Source organism: Notechis scutatus, chromosome 3, assembly GCF_049901735.1.
Source record: "Notechis scutatus isolate UNSWTSFEM ecotype Mainland chromosome 3, rNotScu1.2, whole genome shotgun sequence".
In the NCBI taxonomy this organism is placed as follows: Eukaryota; Metazoa; Chordata; class Lepidosauria; order Squamata; family Elapidae; genus Notechis; species Notechis scutatus.
Genome location: NC_142011.1, coordinates 208,156,981 through 208,184,773, shown reverse-complemented (window position 1 = coordinate 208,184,773; position 27,793 = coordinate 208,156,981). Strand labels below are relative to the sequence as shown.

At 47.4% G+C, this 27,793-nt stretch overlaps 1 protein-coding gene across 3 annotated transcripts in view; it reads left to right on the top strand.

Moving 5' to 3' along the window:
* The first annotated feature begins 382 nt into the window (after positions 1 to 382).
* ARHGAP39 (Rho GTPase activating protein 39) overlaps positions 383 to 27,793 on the top strand; it is a 162,227-nt gene continuing 134,816 nt past the window's right edge. For all 3 annotated transcript variants that reach the window (XR_015748307.1, XM_087958886.1, XM_087958885.1), the window contains exon 1: positions 383 to 503. Coding sequence is in view for 2 of the 3 variants with exons in the window: in XM_087958886.1 (XP_087815012.1) it covers positions 493 to 503 (11 nt within the window). In the remaining variant the exon portion in view is untranslated. The remainder of the gene's footprint in view (positions 504 to 27,793) is intronic.

Genomic DNA, 27,793 nt, shown 5'->3' with positions numbered 1-27,793 from the left:
ATAGATCAAATCATGGTTTAATAAGAAGAGAAACAAATCACACTGAATAGGGCTACTAGGGCAACCTGCAGGCACAGCCTGGAAGCCTTTAAAACAACGACACTCTAAGGGAGGGGCTTCTGGGCATGGGCAGAGCGCCTCTATCCTAGCCAGCTCCAGGCCTAACATGGCCGCCGGCGCAGGCGACGGAGACTACATCTACCGTGAGGCTTCGGGCGGGCGGCGGGGGGGGCAGACGGAGTGGAGAGGGCGGTCCCGGTCCAGCTGTGCCCCGCCCCTCGTCGAGGGCGATTGGCTGCGGCCGGTTGTCGGTGGTGACGGCGGGACGCGGCGGGGGCGGAGCGTGTGTGCCGGCGGCGCTCTGGTCAGTCGGTGGCCGGGAGGCGGCGGCGGCGGAGCGGGAGCCGCGGCGCTGCTGGGGCCATGGGCTGCCGGGAGGGGGCCGCCGCCCCTCGCCGCGCCCGGTGACCACCCCGCCGGCCCGGGGCGAAGATGGCGGAGAGGTAGGGAAGACCCCCTTCCCGCGACACCCCCCCTCCCTTTCCCTCCTGACCCCTTATGGGGACCCCCCTCCCCTCCCCACCGGGATGCCGCTGCAGCCCCCCCCCGCTCATCCTTTGGCTGGGGTCCCCTCCACTAGCAGCCCTACCTCCCCTGCCCTTGCGCTGCCTGATTCACCCCGCCTCCCATCATCCGCAGCCTTGGAACCCCATCTATCTCCCCCCTCCCCACCTCGACTCGCCCTCCTCTCCAATTTTGCGGGGGGAGGCGTCCACCTCCTCCCCGCCCCTTCCTCCCCCTTGGGACGAGCCCCCAGAGCCAGAGCCCCACCCAGGTATGTCCCTCCCTTGCACCCCAATATTTCTCCTCTCCCCGTCCCCCACTCGCAGCTGACCTGCAAAAGTGTATGTGGGGGGGGCAGGACCCTTTAGGACAGGACCTTCTCGATGGCCCTGGGGTCCCCCTTTTCTTCCTGCTTGGGAGGGGGACTCCATATGTTGCTCCCCTATAGGACACCCTCCCACTCCATCTTGCTCCCTGGGGGCCATTCTGCAATACCCCTCCCCTCCACTTCTGGCCCTGGCCTCTTCTCCTCCTCCTCCTCTCCCTGACCTTAGCCCCCCTCTCTTTCCCCCTCTTTGGAGGGACCCCCACCCTTGGGCATAGCACCTGCTTTCACCCATCCCTTTCCAGCAGGTGCATCTTCCTCCATCTCCCCCTCTCTGCCAGATTGCTTTGCTTAGTGTCTTGCGGGGGGGGAAGGGCTTCAGGGGTGGGGTGGGGGTTATTTAAGGGTGTCTTCCCCCCGTCAGAAATCGATTTTGAGGAGGGTGGAGGAGAATTGCAAGCAATTCCTTCTGAAGGGTTGGCATGCTTTCCTGCTGGTTTGTGTGTGTGTGTGTGTGTGTGTGTGTATATGTATATGTATGTATGTGTGTATGTATGTGTGTATGTATGTATATATATGTATATATGTATATTGCAAGCCAGGATGGCTGTTGCCTGGTGGGGTGGGGGGCTCTGGGGCTGAGGGGGTGTTTATTGTGTATGTGTGTGTGTGTGTGTGTGTGTGTGTAGAAGGGTCTTTTTCCTTGGGCCCCAGCCCGTGGGGCTGAGGGGTGTGTAGGGCGGATGGAAGCTCTTGCGGAGATGTGCAAAGGCATGGAGACTGCAGGGTGGAGGAAGGGGGTAGGAGGAAGAGGAGTGGGGAAGGAAGGGGCTTGTTGGTGGCGCGGGGGGGTGTTTGCCTCGCTCCGATTCCACCCCCGCCCCCATCGTTCTGAAGGACGACGCGGAGCTCCGTGCGCGAAGGACCTCGGAGATGGTGGCACCGCTTCTGCACCCGGAGAGGCGAATGTGGGCACCGGCCTTCTTGCGGCTTGGGTGGGCTGCAGCGGCCTGGTGGTGCAGTGAGAGGGGGGGCAAAGGTTGGCATTCGAGGTGGTGGTGGTGGTGTGTGTGTGTGTGTGTGTGTGTGTGGAGGCTTAGCCCTGAACACGCTTGGAGCACCCAAGGGCGAAGATTGGTATGCAGCTGGCACGTTTCCTTCCAAGGCGCCAGCTTTGCAAATCCCTCGCTCGTTCTCTTGCTCTGATTTTTTTGGTGGGGTGGGGTAGGGAGGGAATCATGCTTGGCCCTATTAAACACCCCCAAAAAAAACCCCAGCAGACCGGGATCTGATCTTGGCTTGCCTATGCAAGGGCCAGGTGGCTCGGGTGGCACTCTGGCCAATTGACACCCATCTTACCTCTGGCCTGTCGGGAGCTTTGGAAGGGGCCCAGCTGGATGGATGGCAACCTCGCCTGTTCTTGGCTCTCGGAGGCGGCGCACACATCCTGTGTGGTTGTGCGGAGAGAGTCTGGCTTAAATGGGGGCCCTGTTGTTGCTTTGAGTGTGAACGCGTAGCAAGATGCTGCTGCCTTGGTCTGCATCTGTGCTGTCAGATGCTAATGGCCCCCGGGGAGGGAGAGGGGTGGAATCGACACTCCTGCAGTTTGCATAGCTAGGGCTTAAATTCAGCAAGAATTGGCTGATTTTAGGCATTTGGGGGGAGGGGTTGGGGGGGGTTAGAGAATCTATCCCCATTCCAACTTTTCCCTTTCCTGCATCAATTATTGCAAAAAAATGCAGCCCTCTCTCTGAACTGAAGAAACCGTTTACAGCTAGTTCTCAACTTACGACAGTTCGCTTAGTGACCGGCACTGAAAAAAAGTGACTCGTGGCCCCTTTTCACCCTTATGACCATGGCTGCATCACCAGGGTCACGCGACTTGTGTTTGGATGCTTGACAGCTGATTCTCATTGACGACGGTTGACCATTTTTTCACGCTTAACGTCACGTGCTCAACATATAGGCCCTTTGGCAAACTGACTCGCATTTGTGACGATTGCAGTGTCCCCGGGAAGGGGTGTCACGCGATCCCCTTTTTGCAACCTCCCGACGAGCGAAGTCGATGGGGAAGCCGGATTTGCTTAACAACCGGGTTAACGCACTTTCCAGATAGAATAGAGTAACAGAGTTGGAAGGGACCTTGGAGGTCATCTAGCCCAACCCACTGCTCCAGCAGGAGAGTCTATTCCAAATATAAGCCTCTAGCTAGGATCGAACTCACAGCCCCCCCTGATTGTGAGGCAAGAGCTCCACCTCTGGTAGCGATTCACTTAACAACTGAGGCCCGAAAGGTCATAAAAAGGGACAAACTTCACTTAACGACTGTGTTGCTTAAGAATGGAGATTTTGGGCTCAATTGTGGTCGTAAGTGAAGGACTACCTGTATTCATTTAAAAAAAAAATTGAGACAGTCAAGCCACAGCTATTAAGTTGGACGGATCTTTAGCAGATTATTTTTTTTGTTGCTGTGAGCGTGTGAGATTGGAGCAAAAGGGACGAGAGAGATTTAAAGCTACCGATTTAGTGAGTGAGGCCGTGGCCTCAGGAAAGTTTTTCCTCCCAAGTTTTCGGGCTTCACGCAAAGCAGGTCGCTTGATCGGTGGGTTGGCGGTCTCTGAAGCAAGGATTTGAATTAAAAAGGACCCCCGTCCTTAAAAACGTAAAACTAAAGTTGGTGATTTGGGGCGCCTTGGATTTTTATGCCAGGATCAAAAAGACGGAGATTGAAAGGCGGCTCTCCTCTGCCATTTCATCACGGTGAACAATGTGTGTCTCATACAGGTAGTCCTCGAGTTACAATGGCTCGTTTAGTGACCGTTCAGATTTACAATGGCACTGAAAAAAGTGACGATCATTTTTCACACTTACGACCGTTCCAGCATCCCAAAAATTCAGCCTCTTGACATACTGACTCGTATTTATGACAGTTGCAATGTCCTGGAGGGCGGTGTTTATGAGACCCCGCTTTTGCGACCTTTTTTCAATGGAGAAGCCACATTTACTTAACAGCGCGGCGTTACTTAACGATGCAGAATTCGCTTAACGGCGATGGCGAGAAAGGTCGTAGAAAGGGGCAAAACTCACTTAACAACTGCCTCACTTTGCAAAAAAAAAATTGGGCTCAGTTGTGGTTGCAAGTCAAGGACCACCTGTACTGTGTTTAAACAGATGGTCCTCGACTTACAACGGTTCATCTAGTGTCCATTTTGAAGTTGCAGCAGCACCGGAAAAAGTGACTTATGACCATTTTTCACACTTATGACTGTTGCACCATTTCCCACGGTCATGTGATTTACATTCTTACACTTGGCAACTGACTCACATTTATGAGGGTTGCAGCGTCCCTGGGGAGGTCATGTGATCCCCTTTTGTGACCTTCTGTCCAGCAAAGTCAATGGGGGAAACCAGATTCACTTAACGACCGTGTGACTAACTTAACAACCACGATGATTCACTTAGTGATGGTGGCGAGAAAGGTTGTAAAATGGGGCAAAACTCATTTTGGGCTCAATTGGGGTCATAGGTTGAGGACTACCTGTACTCGGTGTGTGTGTGTGTGTACACAGAGAGTCCTCGACTTACAACTGTTCATTTAGTGACCGTTCAAAGTTACAACACCCCTGAAAAAAGTGACTTATGACCATTTTCCACACTTACGGCCATTGTAGCATTCCCTGTGATCACGTGATCAAAATTCAGACGCCTGGCAACTGGCTCATATTTATGACGGTCGCCGCGTCCCGGGGTCACCCTTTTGCAGCCTTCCGACAAGCCTGGGGAATCCAGATTCACTTAGTGACCCGTTCAACTCATTTAACAACGGCAGCGATACACTTAACGTAGGTGGCGAGAAAAGTTGGTAAGAGGTGGCCAAAAGCTCGCTTCCCAAAGGTCTCCCTTAGCGACCTCAATTCTGCCGGTAAATTGAGGAAGTCCACTGTGTAACATTGGCAAATATGGCGGGCGTTGATTGGCAGGAGAAAGCTATGGACTCTCTAGGTTGGAAATGAAATGTGGAAAAGAGGTCTTCGTCCTGCAGTTGGAGATGATGATGGTCCTTTCAGTCTTCTCCTAAATTATTATTTCTAATAATTTTTAAACCCCAGACCAGAGATCTCCAAACTTGGCACCTTTAAGACTTGTGGACTTCAACTCCCAGAAGTCCATAAGTCTCTTATTTTTATAATCAAGTTTTTTTTTATTTCAATCTACACATACACAATACACCAACAACGTAGCATCAATATATCATACATTTTAGTATAGGCCAACTTAATACCAAATATCTCATAATACACATATTCACATTAAATCATAATCCTTCATTGCTTATTTTCACCATTTCAATACTCTCTCCTAGTGTCAACCACCATATCAGACATACCTAGTAATTTCATTATTCAATTTCCTCTCCAATTTGTTTTTTTAAATAAAGTCTCATTTGGCAAGCAGCGTGGTTCCAGGTTTCACATCTCAATACAAACATGACCATAGTTACCTATTCATTTTATTTGTTCAATTTCATATCACATTACCCTTATTAGTATTGACTATTAAACTTATCCAATTCATGTTATAGCTTGTTTCATTTTTCTTAGGATATTCTCATATCTTATTTTACAATGTTATCTAAAATCCTCATCTCATTTCTATGTTCATTTCCCATATTACCTTTCTCTGTCACATTTGCAATTTTATCAATCCTTATTTTATTAATTCAAAATTGTCCCCTCTGACTAATAATTCGAGCTAGCCACTGAAGTCCACAAATCTTAAAGGGGCCAAGTTTGGGGACCCCTGCCCCAGACCATGGATGGTTGCAACCTCAAGCCACCATCATCCAGCATCTCCGATCTCCTCCTCTGCTTTCACTGTTCAAAGCAATTTGAATTTCTTGATGGTTAAAATGCCAACACGTGGATTCTATCCATCCTACAGCTTTCTGCTAAATATCAAAGAAGACACAGCATTCTTCCTCCTCCTTTCCACAAACCCCACTCCTTTTTACTACTGATGATGTTACCTAGTTGGGTCATTAAATGTTTGCAAGAAAAAAACCAAGCTCGGAGAGCATCCAGGACCCCACAGCCCTCCTCTTCCCCACATCTCCTCCTCTTCCTCCTCCAATTTCTCCTCCTCCTCCTCTCTATAAACCCTTCTCCCTTCTAGCATTGAGGATGTTGCCTAGTTGGGTCATGAAACGTCTGCAAGAAAACAACCAAGCTCAGAGAGCACCTCATTTAAATATTTACTGTTTATTATATTTAATACTGTACTTAAATTTAAATTAAATTATGCACCAAGGATCCAGTCGTCCTCCTCCTCCTCCTCCTCCTCCTCCTCCTCCTCCTCCTCCTCCTCCTCCTCCTCCTCCTCCTCCTCCTCCTCCTCCTCCTCCTCCTCTCTCCTCCTCCCTCCTCCTCCTCTCCTCTTCTTCTTCTTCTTCTTCTTCTTCTTCTTCTTCTTCCAAACTAGCTATCTGGAATCTTAGTTGTAGAAGAAATAGTAGCTGAGATGGAGACCCAAACTCCCAATTTGTTGTGGACAGGCCTTCTCCGAATCACGGTTGAGGAACATCTGCAGAGCTTTCCGAGGAGCCCATGGTAGAGGCGATGTTGAACGAAGAAGAACTTCTGAGGTGCTGGAAGAGGTGTACGTGAACTATTCTTTGATTTGCCAAAGTCCAGTTCATGTGGAGAAGTCATCCAACTCTGCTCCATAGATTCAAGAAGAACCGATGTGGCTTTTGGGACACGGAAGTCAAACTTTGTGGTTCTTTGTGGAGTTTTTAATGGTGGAAGAGAAGCATTGGGACGTGGAATCCCATCTGAAGGAAGTCCCATATAAAAGCGAAATACCACTCGTGCATCATCACAAAATCTCCAGAACCGTAAAGCCTACAAACTTGAAATTGGGCCCGTATGTTCCTCTTGGCTTCTAGGGGCTCACTAAGAAAGGATTTTTCCAAATAACCATCAGAGCATTTAGAGTATTTCCTATATTATTATTATTATTATTATTATTATTATTATTATTATTATTATTATTATTATTATTATTATTATTATTATTATTATTCTCTGATGCTAAGGAGTTCTACTCCCCCACCCCACCTGAAAAGAAATCTCTTCCAAATGCAAAACACAAACAGAGAAGAGGAGTTTCAGTTTGTGTACAAAACAGTTGAGCTAAGCCACACCCAGGCTCCTTGCTGTCTCCTTGCTCACACAGCAAATACTGTTTCAGTTTCCAGACAGCCCTCAACTCTCTTACAAACTGACAGGACACCAGCTAGGTGAATACCGATGGATACTGGTAGGCAGAGGCGGAATTTTGCCCCTTATTTTCCTCCCCAAAAACTAAGCCCGGCCACATAGTTTCGTAGTGAAGCACGGGTATCGAGTTAGTATGCTATTGTTGTGTTGTTGCTCTGCATTACACAATCTGCTTTCTTGGGTAGAGAAGCTTTACCCCATGGTAAAGCTTGTACTCCCGGTGGTTTTTCACATGACATTCCCGTAACGCCCTTGCAAAACTACGAAAGCATTTTTTCCCTGTCTTCCTTTTCATTCGTCCGTTTGAATTTTTATCCCACCTTTATCGTTTATAAATAACCTGAGGTAACGAACATACCTAACATTCCCTACAAGGAATGCTATACCTATTTTCTATTTTCCCCACAAGAACAACCTTGGGAAAGAATGACCAAGTCACCCAGTGGCTTTCGTGACTGAGGCGGGACTAGAATTCACCGTCTCCTGGTGTTTGACCCAGAGTCACCCAGCCAGCTTACGTGACTGAGGCAGGACTAGAACTCACTATCTCCTGGTGATTGGCCTAAAGTCACCCAGCCAGCTTTTGTGCCTAAGGCAGGACTAGAACTCACAGTCTCCTGGTTTGTGGGTCAACATCTTAACCCCTAGACTAAATTGACTCTTCAATGCTATATATTCATATATTTATATTAACATTCAGTCTGTGTCACAGGAACGTGCTTAGGAATTAGACGTAATATAACGGGAGAGTCTAAAATGAGCATAAAGATTAGGTCTGCCACCTACAACATATGATCCATTGGCACTTTTGCATGATTATAGTATTTCTAACATCTGTAATAAAGCTAGGTTATCAGAATACATTAGAATTTCTGTATGTTAGCCCCAAATAATGGTTTGGTTGTTGCCCAATCCTTTCTGGATTGCCCACACTTGCATTCAGAACATAGTGTGATATTTTATTAAATTAGTGTTTATCAACCTTGGCCACTTGAAGACCTGTGGACTTCAACTCCCAGCATTCCCCAGCCAGCTCATTTAGATCATTTACCGGCCAGGATATATTATGTCGAACACATACCTGCAAGCTACTAAGATTGATCACCTGATCATGAGATGAAGTAAGATCAGTTTGACTTCATTCTGACCATCGTCACTGACTAATAGTAATAGTAATAATGATAATAATAGTTATTCATTGTCATTGTATGAATATATACGGTATATACATACAAGGAAATTCACATAACACCCAGAGACCAGACCCAACACACACACACACACACACAACAGTCCCCAAACACACCCCACCTGCCAAGGTTCCCCACCTCCTAAAAACACACCAGCATCCACACAACAGACCAAGTAATTCTGTCCAGCAGCTCACTGATGGTGGTCCTTACGTTCATTGTTAAGTGCAATTATAGCTCTGGGATAAAAACTGTTCGGAAAATGTGTGGTCCGAGTTTTAATGGTTCTGTATCTCTATAATTGTCCCACTATTTTTAAAGCGTTTACACCAAGTCGCTTTAGGCCCATTTTGCATTTTTAAAAAGTATTGACAGCAGGCTGATTGGCCTGTAACATATATTGCGTCCCTTCTTGGGATATTTTAATTTTGCAGGTGCTGGTATTACCTGTCGGTACCTGTCATGTCAAGTTTTCCTTTTGAGGTATCGCTCGGGAAGAACACAAAGCAAACAATCTACTTTAATCCCCTTTCCCCTGTTTTTGTTTTAGGTAGATGAATCGCTGCAGTGCCGCCTCCATTTTTTTTTATTTTTCCTTAACGCTGACATTTCTCCATCTGTCTCGTGTGGTTGTGTATCGACCACTTAGTTCTGCCTGAATATAAATTACTTCTGTGTGCAACACACACATACGCCAAGGCACTTTCTCGGTAGATGGCTAAAAATGTAAGCGGCTTTCTCAGCTGAAAAACATCACCACCACTACTCTGGGTCACATAGATTTAATTGGGATGCTCCCTCGTGGTTTTGTCCGGTTCAGGCCTGTTAAACCATGGGGTGGACAGAAGTGTCTGCCTTTCTGTCCATCCATCCATCTCATCTGTTTAAAGCTCTATATAAATCAGTATTTCTATCTATCTACCTGCCTGTCTATCTTTACATCTCATCTGTCTATATTTCTATCTTATATCTCTCTTTCTCTCCATGCACCTCTATTCATCTCTTCCTGTCCATCCATCCATGTCATCCATCCATCTGACCCATCTGTATCTACCAATCTCTTATCTCATCTGTTCATCCATCTCCCATCCCTTCCTCCATCTCATCCATCTCTATATTTCTATCCTATATATTTCTTTCCTATCGGTCCATCCATCTCATCCATCTCTCTCTTTCTATCTCTCTCTCTCTCTCTCTCTCTCTCTCTCTCTCTCTCTCTCTCTCTCTCTCTCTCTCTCTCTCTCTCTCTCTCTCTCTCCATCCACCTATATTCATTCATCTTCCATTCCACCCATCCATCCATGTCATCCACCCATCTATCCATCCGACCCAACTGTGTGTCTGTCTACCAATCTCTGTCTATCTCATCTCTATCATCTTTCTGTCCATCCATTTCATCCATCCATTCATCACACCCATCTGTGTATCAGTCCCTCTCATCTACTTGTCATCCATCCATCTCACCCATCTGTGACTCTCTCTCAGTCTCTCATATCTATTTGTCATCTCTGTTCATCTATCCCATCCCATCCGTCCATCTCACCCATCCATGTGTGTCTTTCAGACTCTCTATCTCTCTTCTGTCATCTATCTGTTCATCTATCCCATCCATTTCATCCCATCCCACCTACCCATCCATCCATCTCACCCATCTGTGTGTCTCTCTCTCTCTTTCACATATCTATTTGTCATCTCTGTTCATCTATCCCATCTCATCCATCCGTGTGTGTCTCTGTCTCTCAGTCTTTCTATCTCTCTTCTGTCGTCTGTTCATCTATCCTATCCCATCTCATCCCACCCAATCCATCCATGTCATCCATCCATCCATCCATCCATCCATCCATCCGTGTCTTTCTATTTTTAATCGTATGTATTCATCCCATCCCATCCATCCATCCATAGTCTGTCTCTCTCCCTCTCTCTGGGTCACCGCCTCCTTTTTCCAGGGGTGCAGGGCCACCCAATCTCATCCCACTCAATCCATCCACCCAATTCATCCATCCATACATCCATGTCTCTTATTTATTTTTAATCTATCCATCCATTGTTCCATCCATCCATCCATCCATCCATCCATCCAATAGTCTGTCTCTCTCCCTCTCTCTGGGTCACCACCTCCTTTTTCCAGGGGTGCAGGGCCACCCAATCTCATCCCACTCAATCCATCCACCCAATCCATCCATCCATCCATCCAATAGTCTGTCTCTCTCCCTCTCTCTGGGTCACCTCCCCTTTTTCCAGGGCTGCTGGGCCTCTCGAAAGCCAGCATGGTACCAGAGCAGAGCGCATCCAGAGACTATCCAAACAGACATAGAGTCTCCTGCTTGAGCAGGGGGTTGGAGTAGAAGACCTCCAAGGTCCCTTCCAACTCTATTCTGATTGATTAGGTTCAAACACCAGCAGTCTCCACGAACACCTTGCCTGCCCAGGTACAAGCAAGATGGCACAAGAGGGCTGAAACTTATCTTGAGGTTTTCCTGGGAGAAAAAGGCTCTTTGATTGCTACCAGGAAGGAAACTCCATGGCCCTGAAGTCGCCAGGTTCCTTTACTTTCCTTGTTAATTAGATATTAAGTTACCTGAAGATTCCCTTTCAGTTGTAAAGTACAGCATTTGTTGCCTTTATTTAGACAATAGCTACCATAAACAGTGTTTTATGACTTTAATGCAAACAGCCCTGCTAATAACATTGCTTGCTCACAGTTATTTTTGCACTCTTCCCATCCCCGTAGTTCTTCATTAGCCAGTTTAAAACAACTTAATGTCCTAATATTGTGGAATTTAATTTTCATTTTTCATTTTTTAAAAAACCTCTCCGAAGGCTTGCTACGCATCACAGGTTTACTCGCATTGGCCTGGAGAGCAAGTTTGACCAAGACTGGCCAAATCTAGCCATTTTATGGTCTATCATAGTCCTTGACTTACAACCGCAGTGTCAACTAAAAAGATACTCCTTTGGTCTTTTTAGCTGCCAGAAAAAGGGAGTGGGGGGAAAACAAGACATTCTTGAAATGCCTAGATAATCACCTCGGCAGCCCAAAGTTGTCGACGCATAAGAAGGTTATTGGAGAGCATGATGGATGACTCTTGGAGACCAGATGTGTCCCATTGGAGAAGTCACATCCAGGGGGTGAGGGGGAAGACCAGGGTCAAGGGGGAAATGTGTGATGTGATTTAGTATCAGCTGCACCCAGCCACACACCAACACGGCAATTTCTGATAAACCAATTTACTTTTTCTGAGATGCGGCTAGAGACTTTTGATTTGAATGAGGGTGAATTTAGTATCAGCTGATACTAAATCACATGGAATTTTGGTTGCTAAGCAAGACAGTTGTTGAATGAATTGTGCCCAATTTTGTGCCTTTTTTGGCTGTTAAAAAATAGAATAGAATAAAATTTGAATTAGAATAGAGTAGAATAATAAAATACAGAATACAATAGAATTAGAATAGAATAATAAAATATAGAATGCAGTTAGAATCAGAATACAGAATAGACTAGAATTAGAATCAGGTTTAGAATAGAACAATGCAATACAGAATAAAATAGAGTAGAATAGAATAACAGAGTCGGAAGGGACCTTGGAGGTCTTCTAGTCCAACCCCTGCTCAGGCAGAAGACCCTCTACCATTTCACACAAACGGTTATCCCATCTCTTCTGAAAAACTTCCAGTCTTGAGCCATTCACAACTTCTGGGGGCAAGTTATCCCACTGATTCATTGTTCTAATTATCTAGCTAATCGTTCTAATCCAGTTGTTCTGACAACTAATCATTTCCATTAAATGATTCACGTCGTTCAGCGAAACGGGCTTCCCCCATTGACTTCGCATGTTGGAATTTCGGCTGGCATAAGTTATAAACTGCGATTGCCGTGACACTCCCCTGCAACCGTCATAAATACGAGCTCGTTGCCAAGGGCCTGCGTTTTGATCACGGGACTGTGAGGGTGTTGCCACCGTCATAGTTATGAGGATGGTCGTAAGTCCCTTGTTTCCCCTGATGTAGCTTTGAACGATCATTAAACAAATGGTTATAAGTCAACGACTGCCAGTATCTCCAAAACACCCGATTTAGATGTTCCTTCCTTTGGCTGCCTTTAGCTCTGCCCACATGGTCTGGGTCGAAGTCAGACCTATCCCGGTCAAGGGGGCAGATCAATCAAATTCCTGGGCTGCGAGATCTGGATCTGTCTTTCTCAGCTTTGAAGACAGAATAAGTGTGATGACCCCAAGGGGTGTGGCACACAAGCAACAAAGTCACAAAAGTAGGTAAAGTCCCTTTAATTCCTCCAACTTGGCCCCCCATGTCCAGTTATCGGCTGGAGGAAAAACTCTCCCAAGAACAATCTTTAAAGGGAAGAAATTCCGTCCGAACCCAAAGTACATATAGATTATAAATAAAAACCAACACAAACCACAGCTGCAGCAATTAACGAGACAAGGCAGGATAAGGAATTGCAGACTTCAAAAGATAATGAAACACACACAGTTGGGAGGACGTCAGAACCCAGATAAGACTTTACAAACAAAGATAATTCACGCTTTGCAAGGTGCTGTGCGCAAACGCCTTTTTTAAATCTTGTTTTCCCAGCTGCAGCTAATGAAGGGAATCATGTCCCTTTCCTCTCCCATAAGCCATGTTGCTCCCTTCTCCGTTTCTCCCTGCGTGTCCTAGGATGAAGAGGGGGGGTGGGCCTGGGTCTTCCTCTGAATGCCCAGCGGGACTGAGCCCCTTCCTCAGTTTCTTCCACAGCCACCAGAGCCACACTCCCACTCCCTGTCAGCTGCTCGGCCTCCCCCTCCGAATCAGATTCCAACAGGGGCATGACAATAACAGAGTTGGAAGGGACCTTGGAGGTCTTCTAGTCCAACCCACTGCTCAGCCAGAAGACCCAATACCATTCTGGACAAATAGTTGTCCCGTTTTTTTCTTAAAAACATCCTGTCTTGGAGCACGCTGTTGCCTTCTGCTCTCAGGGTTAGCAGGAAGTAAATGCCAGTTTCTTGGAATTGCACTGCGCAGGGAAAAGAAATTTATTTCATTCATTGCCTCCAGGTTGCAAAAGTGAGGCAGTCCAAGGCTTCAAAAATAACAGAACAACAGAGATGGAAGGGACCTTCCAGAGATCATCTAGCCCAACCCCCTGCTCAGGCAGGGAATCCCTGTACCATTTCAGGCAAAGGGATGCCCAATTTCTTCTCAAAAGCTTCCAGTGTTGGGAGCATCCACAACTTCTGGAGGCAAGGCGTTTGATCATTATTCTCGCTCTCGGGAAATTTCTCTTTAGTTCTAGGTTGCTTCTCTCCTGGATTAGTTTCCATCTTGTTTTTTTGTCCTGCTCTCTGGTGCTTTGGAGAAAAGAAGAACATTAAATAATAAGATTGGAAGGTACCTTAGAGGTCTTCTAGTCCAACCCCCTGCTCGAGCAAAAAACCTTATAACTTTTCAGACAAATGGCTGTCCAATCTCTTCTTGGAAACTTCCAGTGGTGAAGCACTCACAACATCTGGAGGTAAGGAGTTCCGCTGGTTAATTGTCCTCACTGTCAGGAAATCTCTCCTTAGTTCCAAGTTGGTTCCCTCCTTGGTTAGTTTCCATCTGTTGCTTCTTGTCCTGCCTTCAGGTACTTTGTGAAGGGTTGATCCCCTCTTCTTTGGACAGGCTCCTTAAATATTGGATTTATGTCTATAAATATGTCCTTCTACTATGTCCTTCTCTTCATTAAACTAGACGTACCCAATTCCTGCAACCATTCCTTGTATGCTTTAGCCTCCAGTCCCCTAATCCTCTTTGTTGCTCTTCTCTGCACTCTTTCCAGAGTCTCAACATTTATATCGTGGCGACCAAAACTGGATGCAGGATTCCAAGTGTGGCCTTACCAAGGCATCATAAAACGGTATTAACACTTCACGTGATCTTGATTCTATCCCTCTGTGTTGAGGTATAAGATTTAATAGCTGCCAGCTATTGTAAGGCTGATGCAATGTAAGGTTGATGCAGTGTATGTGTCAACTCCTAAAACATTTTGTATACACGTTTTATAGTTGTCAACAGAAAGAAGGGGCGGGGGAGTTTCAAAGAGCAGGCGGCAGTGTGGGATCGAAAGTACATTCCATTCATATTTTCTTCAGAGACTGATTAGATGACTGAAGCTTCTGCCACGCAAAAATCTAATTGGAGAGCATGATTGATGACTCTTGGCTATGGTTGTGTTTCGTTGGATGATACACCCAGAGAGGTGGGGCGGGGGAAGCAGGATCAAGGGTGACAGTGAATTACGTATCTCGGAGTTGGCTACGCCCAGGCTAATGCCGGAATGATAACTTCTAATGAATCCTTTTTAGTTTTGGGAGTGTGTCTCGAGGCTCATGATTTAATTGGAGTAACTGCTGGAATCCTGACAGTAAGGCTGATGCAATGTAAGGCTGATGCAATGTAAGGCTGATGCAATAAGGATGAACCAGCATAGCATGGGTATTGCCCTTTTTAAGACGAAGAATGAGTTCACAGAAGTCTTTACCCCTTTAAGAGGTGTTTATATAAGGCAGCCATTAGAGGGAGTGTTTCTCTCTCATTGTGTCTGGTATCCACTGAAGAGTTCTCCATGTAGAGTTAAGAAGAAGATTTGATTGCTGGTAAGGTATTTTGCCTACCATATTTCTGTCTTGTATATAAACCACTGTTAAATATCTAAGCCTCTGTATGCTGCGTTTTGCCCCTGGATTGTCTCACAGTAGTAGTAGTCATTCTGCAAACGCTCTGACACTCTGTTGATGCGGCTTAGGATTGTGTTGGCTTTTTTTTGGCAGCTGCAGCACACGGCTGGCTCATATTTAACAGATTGTCTACTAGGACTCCAAGATCCCTCTCCTACCATTGATCCAGGTACCACCTATGATGCCTTCGGTTGCTTTGGAGAATGGGTTGACCCACCCACCCCCTTCTTTGTGGCAGCCCCTCAAATATTGGAAGATGGCTATCGTGTCGCCCCAGTCCTTTTTTTTTTCATTAACTTAGACATACCCAGTTCTGGCAACCATCCTTCGTATCCCTAATTCCCCTAATACATGGGCTTCAACTCCCAGAATTCCCCAGCCATCCTCGCACAACCTTTCAGAAGTGATTTCTGTTTTCTCCTCAACATTTTAAAAAATAATAATAATATTCCGAACAGAAAATATCTGATTTCTGTTGCTACGAGATTCGTTGAATGCCTGACACCGACGTGTGTTTAAGGCTGTGGGAGTGAATCTTTTTTAAGAACGTATTTTTTTTAAACTATGGTACATTTTGTTTGGCTGGAAAGTATGAACCAATAATGCTTCCAGAAGACAGGTTTATTATGCAATTTATTCTGCTTGCTTCGGTGATGAGATTTCACGGGAAATGGGAACATCCAGACATTTGGGGGTTTCATGCTTTGAGCTTCCTCACGTTCCATGGAAGCTTTTAAGGAAGAAACGTGATGTGTTTCGCAGTGGCCTTTTGCTTGGCAATTGTAGAAGCAGTTGGAGGCATCCTTGGAGGTACAGGAACCCTTCTGAGGTTCATTATATATGATCATCATCATCTTTAAATTACCCCCTAATCCCCTGTGGGGTGGAGTCTGGGCAATGGAGCTGAGTTTTTATTGGCCGGATGCTCTTCCTGTCACCAATGCGGAGTAGATATATATATATATATATTCATTGTGCCCAGAGAGAGAAATATGCGGATCAAAAGAGCTCCACCTCTAGGCCACTGCACCACTCGATCATTATTTACGATAATGGAAATATTTTATTATTTCCATTATGAAGTTCATGACGTTTGTATCTTCACAAGCGATCTAGATGAGGGCATCGAAGGGGAACTCAAATTTGCAGGCGACGCCCCAGAAGACAAGCTCAAGATCCCAAAAGATCCTGACAGACGTGAATCCTGGGCCCTCTCTAACAAAATGAAATTCGGCGTAGATAAAAATAAGGTTTTACACTTGGGCAGGAAATCCCCAATGCCACAGGTATAGGGTAGGTGGTACCTGGCTCAATAGTAGTAACTACAAGAGAGGAACCTTGGAGTCCCTAGTGGACAGTTACTTAAATAGGAGCCAGCCATGTGCTGCAGCAGCCAAAAAAGCCAATGCAATCCTACATTGCATTAACCGAGGGATACAATCAAGGTCACGTGAAGTGTTAATACCATTTTAGGAGGCTTTGGTAAAGCCACACCGGTCCTAAAGCACTTCTGACTTTGAAAGTCACTAAATGGAACGGCCGCATGTCAAGGATGACCTACTTCTCAAAATCTCCCTCTAGGTAAGGTTGGCTACCTTGCCTTACCAGGGATGCGGTGGCTAAGACACTGAGCTGGTCGATCCGAAAGGTCGGCAGTTCGGCGGTTCGAATCCCTAGCGCCGCGTCACGGAGTGAGCTCCTGTGACTTGTCCCAGCTTCGGCCAACCTAGCAGTTCGAAAGCACGTACCCAATGCAGGTAGAAAAATAGGGGCCCCTTTGGTGGGAAGGTAACAGCGTTCCGTGCATTTTCGAAGGCGTTTAGTCCTGCCGGCCGCATGACCACGGAGGTGTCTTCGGACAGCGCTAGCTCTTCGGCTTTGTAATGGAGATGAGCAGCGCCCCCTAGAGTCGGAAATGACTAGCACTTGTGTGCGAGGGAAACCTTTACCTTTACTTAAGGTTGACTAATTCGAATCGAGACCAGCGAAAACCCATGCTCAAAAAATGAATTCCTGCACTGCGCAGCAGGTTGATTTAAAATCCCCCTCAAGTCTGCGGTTCCATCATTCGGATGGACAAGGTAATGTGGGATCTGGGATCTGCTGCCAACTATCCTGCAGCTCGGAGGCTTTATTTCTTTCCTGATGAGCGGTCACGTCACGCTCCGCCAGGAAGCCTCCCGGCAGGCTTCTCCCGGCATTATTTTTGGCCTGGGAGAACTCGCACCATCGTGGAATGCAACACAGTTGTGCTTGGAAGTGGGCTTGGGAAGCTCCACCTGTTGCAGTTCCTGAGTACCTTGCCGTACCTGCATTATCTGTTCAAGCTCCTTTTCCCCCCCTCCCCCGAAGGCGTTTGTGGTTCGTATTTTATGGCCTGGCGTTCTTGAGGCCAAAGTTGAAAGGAGGGGCTTAAAAGGCCTGGCCTTGTGCTTTTCGGAGAGCAGGTGGGCGGAGCCTCGAGGCCACCATCTTGTGGTCGCCATCTTGACTTGTTTGAGCTTATGTGATGGACGGCTGAGTCTCTCTCTCTCTCTCTCTCTCTCTCTCTCTCTCTCTCTCTCCCCTCCCCTCCCTCCCTCCCCCTCTCTCTCTTCCTCTCCTCTCTTTCTTTCTGTCCTCTCCACTCTCTCTCTCTCTTCCCCCCCCCTCCCTCCCTCCCCCTCTCTCTCTTCCTCTCCTCTCTTTCTTTCTGTCCTCTCCTCTCTCTCTCCTCTTTCTCTGGTCTCTCCCTCTCTCTTCTCTCTCTCTTTCTCTCTCTCTCTCTCTCTCCCTCTGGTTTCTCTCTCTCCCTCTCTCTTCCTCTCCCTCCCTCCCTCTGTCTCTCTCTCTCTCTTCCTCTCCTCTCTTTCTTTCTGTCCTCTCCTCTCTCTCTCTCCTCTTTCTCTGGTCTCTCCCCCTCTCTTCTCTCTCTTTTCTCTCCCTTTTCTCTCTCTCTCTCTCCCTCTCTCTCCCTCTCTGGTTTCTCTCTCTCTCTCTCTCTCTCTCCCTCTCTCCCCCTCCCTCCCTCCCTCCTCTCTCTCTCTCTCTCTCCCTCTCCTCTCTTTCTTTCTGTCCTCTCCTCTCTCTCTCTCCTCTTTCTCTGGTCTCTCCCCTCTCTTCTCTCTCTTTTCTCTCTCTCTTTTCTCTCTCTCTCTCTCCCTCTCTCTCCCTCTCTGGTCTCTCTCTCTCTCTCTCTCTCTCTCTGGAGGAGAGATGGAGGACACATGAAATGGGGCCGAAGGCTGCACTGTGGAATTAACTGAATGCAGTTGCTTCATCGATCCATTTAACTAGCAGAATAGCAGAGTTAACAGGGTTGGAAGGGACCTTGGAGGTCTTCTAGTCCAACCCCCTGCTCAGGCGGGAATCCCCATTATTATTTCAGATAAATGCCTGTCCAGTTTCTTCTTACAAAACCCACAATTTCTGGAGACAAGTTGTTCCATGGATTAGTCCTCCCGCTGCTGTGTTGACATTGGGCCAGGAGGTAGCTGCCCTTCTTCCACCCCAAAAGGTCAAATTCAGTTGGATGGGAGACCACCAAGAGAAGCCCCAAGACGATCAGAGGTGCAAAATACGACTTTTGAAAAAAGATGGTGAAGGTTAACTGCAGAGGCTCTCAGTCATCCATGTCATGGTTGTCCCAAAGGTGTTTTTTGAGGAGGCAAGTGGACTTCCTTTGATTTTCCTTGAAGGCGTTTCGCTTCTCATTCAAGAAGCTTCTTGAGCTCTAGCTTAGAGCAGTTCTAACTCAGAACTGAAGAAGCTTCTTGGATGAGAAGCAAAATGTCTTCGAAGAAAAAACAAAGTCCAGTTGCCTCCTGAAAAAGAGCATCTTTGGTGACAGTTGTGCAGTTCAGCCCCTGCAAAGTTTGTCACTTTCGGCCTCGCACGAGGTGAGGTGCACGTCCATCACGGGCAGAGATTAACCAGCATTGTCGGACTTCTTCGGACCAGGGATGGCGGGACCTTTGTATGGGGCCCGTCTCAACTGAGGGAGGCCATCACTGGCCTTCCAACCAAGGCATCCCCCTCGTTTTGGAGCCTGAGGGTTCTGACCCAGCTTCCCAAACATGACAGACCCTCTGAAGTCAACTCAAAAGATTCCTTTATTAGGAGCGCCAGCAGCCCCGGCAAAAAGTTTCTTTCTTGCCGCAGGCTTACAAGTCTGTCTGGCAGGGGACATGAAGAGTTGTCTGCCACACCTATTCGTCTCCATCCCCTGCCTTTTATCCCCAGAGCTGGGGTGGGGCTTCGCTAGCAGCAGCGGGTCTTCCGTCCCAAGGACCGGCCCATAGATTTCCACTGCTCTCCTCTCCTCTGCCTTCTGCGGCTCTCCTCTCCTCTGCCTTCTGCACATCTGTGCATCAGGCACTGGACTCAGCTGTTCCTCCTCTTCTTCATCGGCCACTTCCATACCTGGGAGCCTTTGACTCCCCATCCGAGGGCTGACGGACGGCCCAGGCTCCATTCCTCTTCCCCTCGGAGTTCCCAGGTTGCCCTGATTCTGACCCTGACTTCCACACCTCCTCCTCCTCCTCCTCCTCCTCCTCCTCCTCCTCCTCCTCCTCCTCCTCCTCCTCCTCCTCCTCCTCCTCCTCCTCCTCCTCCTCCTCCTCCTCCTCCTCCTCCTCCTCCTCTGATTTGGCTGCTGGAGAGGCCAGCGGCCGACAGGCCAAACACTTTCACTTACAAGTCTGTCCGGCCGGGAGATGAAGAGTTGTCTGCCACACCTATTCGTCTCCGCCCCTGACTTATATCCCCAGAGCTAGGGTGGGGCTTTGCTAGCAGCAATGGCTCTTCCGTCCCAAAGGCCGCCCATAGATTTCCACTGCTCTCCTCTCCTCTGCCTTCTGCACATCCACATGTCAGGCACTCGACTCGGCTGTTCCTCCTCTTCTTCATCAGCCGACTCCACCCCATCTGAGGGCTTAGGGATGGCCCAGGCTCTGCCTCTCTCTCTCTCTCTCTCTCTGCCAGCTCCATTCCCTCTTCTGCCTCGGAGGTCCCAGGTTGTCCTGATGCTGACCTTGACTCCCACGCTTCCTCCTCCTCCTCCTCCTCCTCCTCCTCCTCCTCCTCCTCCTCCTCCCTCCTCCTCCTCATATTTGGCTGTTGGAGGCACCTGGTGCCGACAGGCCACAACACAGATAACCCCTCCATCGCGCTTACATGGGGACAATCTCCCCCCACCCAAAAGTATCTTAGGAGGGATGGATGGAGATGGGATCCAGATGCCACCTGGATTAATTCGGCCTCTCTTACTTGGAGATGGTTGCTTAGGTAACAGCTAAGACACGAGAGAGGAGCTGCTAATTAAAATTCACTCCCCCCCCGAGTAACGGCTGTTTTGCTCAAGCACTCCTCTGCAGGATGGCGGGATACTAGATCACGTGCCGGCAGTCCGGTCCTCCACTTACAACTGCAATTCGAACCCCAAATTTCAGTTTCACCAAGCAAGACACCCGTGGAGTGAACTTGGCGCCATGTTGTGACCTGGCTTGTCCCAGTTACTAAGCGAATCCCTGCAGTTGTTTTAAGTGAGTCCTGCGGCTGTTAAGTGAATCGGAAAGTCTCAATAGGGGGAAATCACATGACACCCCCACCCCACACCCCATGTCTGGGACCCTGCAACCCTGTCCTAAGTACGAGCCAGTGACCGAGCATCCGAATTTGGGTTGTGTGAACTTGGGTCATGTGGAAAAAAAGCAAGTCGTGTTTGTTTGTTTTCCCCCCCCATGCAATCTTGAACGGCCGCTAAATGAATTGCGGTAAGTCGAGGACTATCTGTGTTTGATTCTGGAACCCTTGGAGGAATTAGCCCAGCCTCCTTGATTCCCGCACACCTGGCATAGAAGTGGACGCTTCATTCTTGAGCCATGTCTCCATTGCCAGATGTCAACTCAAAACATTTCTAGGGTCTTTTGCCAACAGAAAGTGAGGGGGGAGCAATGCAGCTGCTTGCAAACCGAAAGTGCATCCCATAAATGTTTTCAAAGATGGTAACTAGGTGACCGAAGTTTCTGCCGTGGAAAATTCTAACTGGAGAGCCTGATTGATGACTCTGGGCTAGGGAGGTGTCCCATTGGAGAATATGAATTACGATACACCCAGGGGGTGGGGGGAAAACCAGGGTCAAGGGTGAACAGTGAATTATGTGTCTCAGAGTCGGCGACACCCAGGCAGTGCCAGACATGTTAACTCCCAATAAATCCTTTTGCAGTTTTGGAAATTTGGCTCGAGACTCAGGATTTCAATGGGAGGAACTGCCGGAATCTTGATACCAGGATGTTTGCTGGTCGCCATATATTCCTGTTCGAATGCACCTTCTTGGCTAGAATAGAATGGGATGGAATAGGGAGAGGGGAGGGCAGGAGAGGAGAGGAGAAAAGGAAGGGATCTGGGAGAATTTTTAGTCCAATCCCTGCACACGCAGGAAACCCTATACGACAGTATTTCAGACAAGTGGCTGTCCAGTCTCTTCTTAAAAACTCCTAGTGTTGGAACACTCACAGTTTCTGGAGGCAAGTTGTATCCACGGATTAAACTGCCACTGTCAGGAAATTCTTCCTTATTTCCAGGTTGCTTCTCTCCTTGATCAGCTTCCACCCATTGCTTCTTGTCCTGCCCTCTGGTGCTTTGGAGAATAGCTTGACTCCCTCTTCTTTGGGGCAGCCCCTGAGATATTGGAAGACTGCTATCATGTCTCCCCTGGTCCTTCTTTTCATTCAACTGGATCAGGGGTAGGGAAACTTGGCCTCTTTTATCACTTATGGACTTCAACTCCCAGAATTCCTGAGTGAGCCATAAAAGGTTCCCCATCCCTGGCCTACTAACAGTTGTGAGGGAAATCAATTTTTGACTGGAATGGGACTGTTTAATAAACCAGTAGGCCAGGGATGGGGAACCTTTTATGGCTCACTCAGGAATTCTGGGAGTTGAAGTCCACAAGTTTCCCTACCCCTGAACTAGACCAAGGAGTCTTCAAACGTGGCAAGTTTAAGACTTGTGGATTTCCAGCTCCCAGAATTCCTGAGCTAACATGACTGGAGGAGGAATTCTGGGAGTTGAAGTCCACAAGTTGAAAGTTTGGAGACCCCTGGTGAAGCCAACAGAGGAAATAAGACTCCGCTGCAATTATGGCTTCTCCATTGCATTAGGCCAAGGGTCTTCAAACTTGGCAAGTTTAAGGCCTGTGGACTTCCAACTCCCAGAATTCCTCAGCTAACATGACTGGAGGAGGAATTCTGGGAGTTGAAGTCCACAAGCCTTAAAGCTGGTATAGGGTCTCCTGCTTGAGCCAGGGGGTTGGACTAGAAGACCTCCAAGGCCCCTTCCAATTCCATTATTCCTAACGTGGGAATGCGACATTCCCCCGGCTCTGTGTGGCATCTAACAGCCTCTGCTATGTCCTTCAAGAAGGGCAAGGTTGTTATTATGCAATTTGGGCATTTCTCCAGAGGCGCCTTCCTTATTTAAAGAAAAATGACTTGCATCTCTGGTCCTAGAAGGGCTTTGCTCAGTTTTTCCTGCTTATTCGGGTGTTTGAAGAGGTGGTGTGTGTGTGTGTGTGTGTGTGTGGAGGTGGGGAGACAGGAGCCCTTGGCAACATCTTTGAAATGAGTGGCTTCCATCCAACCTTGTGCAGAACGCACAGGTTTGCAATGCTCCTGCAAGCGCAGAGAACATGGGCTGCTTCTCGGGAGCGCCTGCAGACCACGAGCTCATGGTGAAGCTGGAAGGGAAATCCAGTTGCGGGTCGAAATTGTGTTATTAGGAGCTTGGGAGAATCTGTGACCCAGATAGCAGTCACAGGGCACACTCGGTCACGTGATCGTTTGCAGGCCTTGGCTTCCGTTTGGGAAAGCAGGAACTGAGTATGTCTAGTCCAGTGATAGCTAACCTTTTCATCGTTGCGTGCCAAAAGTGTGTGCGTTCATAATGCAGCGCGCACGCATTTCATTACCAGTCTAGGTAACATCATCAGTGTTAGAAGGGAGAGAGGAGGGTGTGCAGGGGCTACAATTTCTTTTTAGAATAACAGAGTTGGAAGGAACCTTGGAGGTCATCTAGTCCAGGGGTCGCCAGCCTTTTGGACCTCAGGGACCACCAAACTCATAATTTTAAATCCCAAGGACCACTAACCGGTTCTGTGGGCGTGGCCTAATTTGCAGGTGTGGCTTGGTGGTCATGTGACTGGCTGGGCATGGCTTGTATGCAAATATTATAAATATTTTTATAAATATTGAATTTTTTTATTAAAAAAGAGCAACTTTTACCCCAAATCAGGCAAAGCAGGCAGGCAGATTGAGTTGCTCACAGAATCATTCAGTGATCTATCTATCTGCCATCGGCTAGCTCAGTCTCTCAAATTTGTCTGCACTGAATTTGCTTGCAAGCAAACCTTCAGTCCTAAGGGAGGTTCGGCTGTGCTTAAAATCAGAGCCGAAGATCTAAAGACTAGCTAGAGAGCAAGAAATCCAACCATTTCCTGCTTCCGACCTAATCTAAATCTCCCGGCACAGCAGAACAGCTGATGGTCGGAAAAAGGAAAAATAGCAATTTAGCAGGCAGGTTTGCTGGGTAAGGAGGGAGTGGGAGGGGAGGGTTCCCACGGGCCATGTGGGCCGCGCAGCCTTGTGCTGCCTGGACTAACTGCTTTGGGGGGGTGTGTGCTCTGGGGGTGAGATTTCTCTGCGGCCCACCAAAATTTTGCACGGCCCACCGGTTGGCGACCGCTATATAATCTAGTCCAACCCCCTGCCCAAGCTGGAGATCCTATACCATTTCAGGCAACTGGTTGTCCAACCTCTTTTTCAAAACCTCCAGTGATGGAGCGCTCACAACTGGTCATCTCCTTCAGGGTTGGGCTTCTGGAAACCCCTGAGAAGATCTAGAAGTACGTTGGTTATTTCTGAAGAACGGATAGGTGGGAGATGCAACTCCCTCTGCACAATTTTATTAAGCCAATTGTGTTATTTCTTGCAATTAAGCAGACCTTGATGGTCTGCAGTGCATAGGCTGAGCAAAAATGGCTCCTTCCCCGCCCCCCCAATTTTTTTTTGAGTGGGGAAAATAACTTTAATTCCCATCCCTTTCTTGAAATGCTGGAAAAGAAATAATTTCTGGGGAGCCTGGTATTTACAGGCGCCTGTTTTTCTGATCTTCCCTTTTTGCATAGAATGCCCAAGAACGGTGTTTTTATTTTGCAGGGAATAAATTGGTTGCTTTCATCCGGAAGTTGTCCGGGGTATCAGTCAAGCTTTGGATTATTTGACTTTGGAGTTGCCAAGGATGGAGAGATTTGCCAGCAAACCTCCTTCGACATTTGAGCAGTAATTTTGAAAAAAACGCAAAAACAAAATCAGTTAATGTTTCATGATCCATCATCAGTTGGAGAAATTTCTCTCGTTTTTTCCCCCCTTGTAGGGTGGCTGCCTGTTCCTAACAGCTTTGCTTCATTGAATTTATCATTTACTAGTTGGTCTTTCGCGACTTCTTCTCCCAAAAGGAAGGAGTCAGATGTCCAGATGAAACAAGCTGAAACCATTTGTGACCAGTTTTGGTTACCACACTATAAAAAAATATGTTGAGACTCTAGAAAGAATGCAGAGAAGAGCAACCAGGATGAGGAGGGGACTGGAGGCTAAAACATATGATGAACAGTTGCAGGAACTGGGCCTGGCTAGTCTAGGGAAGAGGGAGACCAGGGGAGACAGGATAGCAGCCTTCCAATATTTGAGGGGCTGCCACAGGGAGGAGGGGTGGTGGTGGTCAAGCTATTTTCTAAAGCACCTGTAGGCCAGACAAGGAATAATGGATGGAAACTGATCCAGGAGAGATTCAACCTGGAAATAAGGAGAAACTTTCTGACAGTGAACCCATGAAACAGAAGTTACCTTCAGAAGTTGTAGGAGCTTCATCACTTGAGTCTTTAAAGAAGAGACTGGACTGCCATCTGTCAGAAATGGTGTAGGGTCTCCCGCTTGGGTGGGGTGTTGGACTAGATGACCTACAAGGTCCCTTCCAACTCTGTTAATCTGTAATCTGTATCTGCTCCTCTCTAGCTGCACAACCAAAGCTCAGCCGCAGGAGGCCTGTTCAGTTTTAGTTTAGCACCCTGAAGCTCCTGCATGCACATTTCATTTTATTTCTTTTATTTTGCAACGGTATCCGGATGAGGAGTTTCTCCGGGCTGCGGATATGTTGGATTAAAAGAAATTTGAAATTCAAGGCTTGGATTTAATGAGATGCCGGGGGTCCTGGTCTTAGCAACTGTTTGGGTATTGGCCATCCGAAACAGTGAAAACAGTTAACCAGCGGAACCACTTGCCACCAGAAGTTGTGGGTGCTCCATTGCTGGAGGTTTTCAAGAAGGGATTGGACAGGCATTTGTCCAGAATGGTGTAGGGTCTCCTGCTTGGGCAACGTGTTGGACTAGATGACCTCCAAGGTCCCTTCCAACTCTCTTCTTCTGGACCAGTAGTCCTCGACTTAGGACCACAATTAAGCCTGACATTTCCATTGCTAAGCAAGACAGTTGCTAAGTGAGTTTTTCCCCATTTTATGACCTTTCTTGCCACCGTTGTTCAGCGAATCCCTGTGCTTGTTCCGCTAGTAACCTGGTCGTTAAGTGAATCTGGTTGCCCCATTAATTTCATTTGTCGGAAGGTTGCAAAAAGGGATCAGGTGACCTCTGGGACAAGGCTGACGTCATAAATATGAGTCGGTTTGTCGCCAAGCGTCCGAATTTTGATCACGGGGTTGGTGCAAGGGATGTTAAGGGTGAAAAACGGTCATAAGTCACCTTTTTCAATGTCGTCGTAACTTTGAATGGTTGCTCCACCAACTGTTGTAAGTTGAGGACGACCTGCATTCTACATGCACAATCTGGTAAGATGAGTTGTGTGTCGCCATGAGGCTAAGCTGAAAGGGGTAGTTTTTAGCACAGAATATCCCAAAACCAATGGATGGGATGGGATAGGATAGGAGAGTTGGAAGGGACATTAGAAGTCTTCTAGTCCAGGAGTCGCCAACCTTTTGGACCTCAGAGACCACCAAACTCATAATTTAAAATCCCGGGGACCACTAATATGAATTTTGACTGACGGTGGCTTGCTGACATTGGTGGGAGAGAGAGAGAGAAAGAGAGAGAGAGCTGGTCCAATCTCTCTCTCTCTCTCTCTCTCTCTCTCTCTTCTCCACACACACACACACACACACACACACACACACACACACACAAGCAGGGGTGGGATTCAAATTTAACAACCGGTTCTGTGGGCATGGCCTAATTTGTGGGTGTGGCTTGGTGGTCATGTGACTGGCTGGGTGTGGCTTGTATGTAAATATTATAAATATTTATGTAAATATTGGATTTTTTTTTATAAAAAAAAGAGCAACTTTTACCCAAAACCAGGCAAAGCAGACAGGCAGATGGAGTTGCTCGCAGAATCACAGATTCACTCAGAGATCTATCTTTCTGGCATCTGCTATCTGAGTCTGTCACATAACATTTGCTTGCAAGCAAACTCACAAAGTTAACTCACAACACACCATGTAAATACTGGATTTTTTTATGAAACAAAGAGCAACTTTTACCCAAAATCAGGCAAAGCAGCCAGGCAAGATTGAGTTGCTCGCAGAATCACAGATTCACTCAGAGATCGATCTATCTGGCATCTGCTACCTGAGTCTGCACTGACTAGAAGCTTCAGGCTCAGCTCTGCTTTTAGATTAGCTAGAAAGCAAGAAATCCAACGTTTTCCTGCTTTCTAACTAATCTAAATGTCCCGGCACAGCAGAACAGCTGATGGTCAGGGTGGGGGAAAAAAAAAAAAAAGGAAAAATAGCAACTTAGGAGGCAAGTTTGCCAGGTAAGGAGAGAGTGGGTGGGGAAGGTTCCCGTGGCCCATGTGGGTGGCGCAGCCTTGTGTTCCCCCGCAGCCTGGATTAATTGCTTCGGGGGGTGCTCTGGGGGTGACATTTCTCTGCGGCCCACAAGGGCCACGGGCCACCAGTTGGCGACCACGGTTCTAGTCCAACCCCTTGCTTAGGCAGGAAACCTATGCCATTCCAGACAAATGGTTATCCAATCTCTTCTTTAAAACATTTCGTGACCCAACTAGGTAACATCATCAGCGCTAGGAGGGTTTGCAGGGAGGAGAAGGAGGAGCAGCAGCAGCTTGGTGATTTTCTTACAGACATTTTATTTTCCAACTAGGTAACATCATCAGTTCTAGAAGGCCGTGGGTTTGCTTGACACTCCCTTCCAGCACTGAGGATGTTACTTAGCAGGGTCATGAAACGTCTGCAAAACAACAACAACAACCAAGCTCATTTCGACCCTGAGCTACAAAGATTCTCCTTTATTGATATTTTTTATGTCTGTCTCTTTTATAATCTGTAATCCGACCCTAATCGCTTTATAGGGGAGATAGGCGACATAAACAGGTAATAAACAAACAAAAATTTCTTCTCTCTGATTAAAACAGTCTCTGTGTCCTCTGTGGAATTCTGGGATTCTGTGGAATTTTGTGTCCTCGGGGGATTCTGGGAGTTGAGGTCCACAGACTTAAAAAGCTGTCTTGGGGGATTCTGGGGGATGAAGTCCACCCACCTGAAACATCGCTAGCTGGGAAATTCGGGAAGCTGTAGTTCACCCACTTAAAAGCATGCTGGCTGAGGAATTCTGGGAGTTTATTATTTTATTTATTTTATTTTACTTTATCAGTT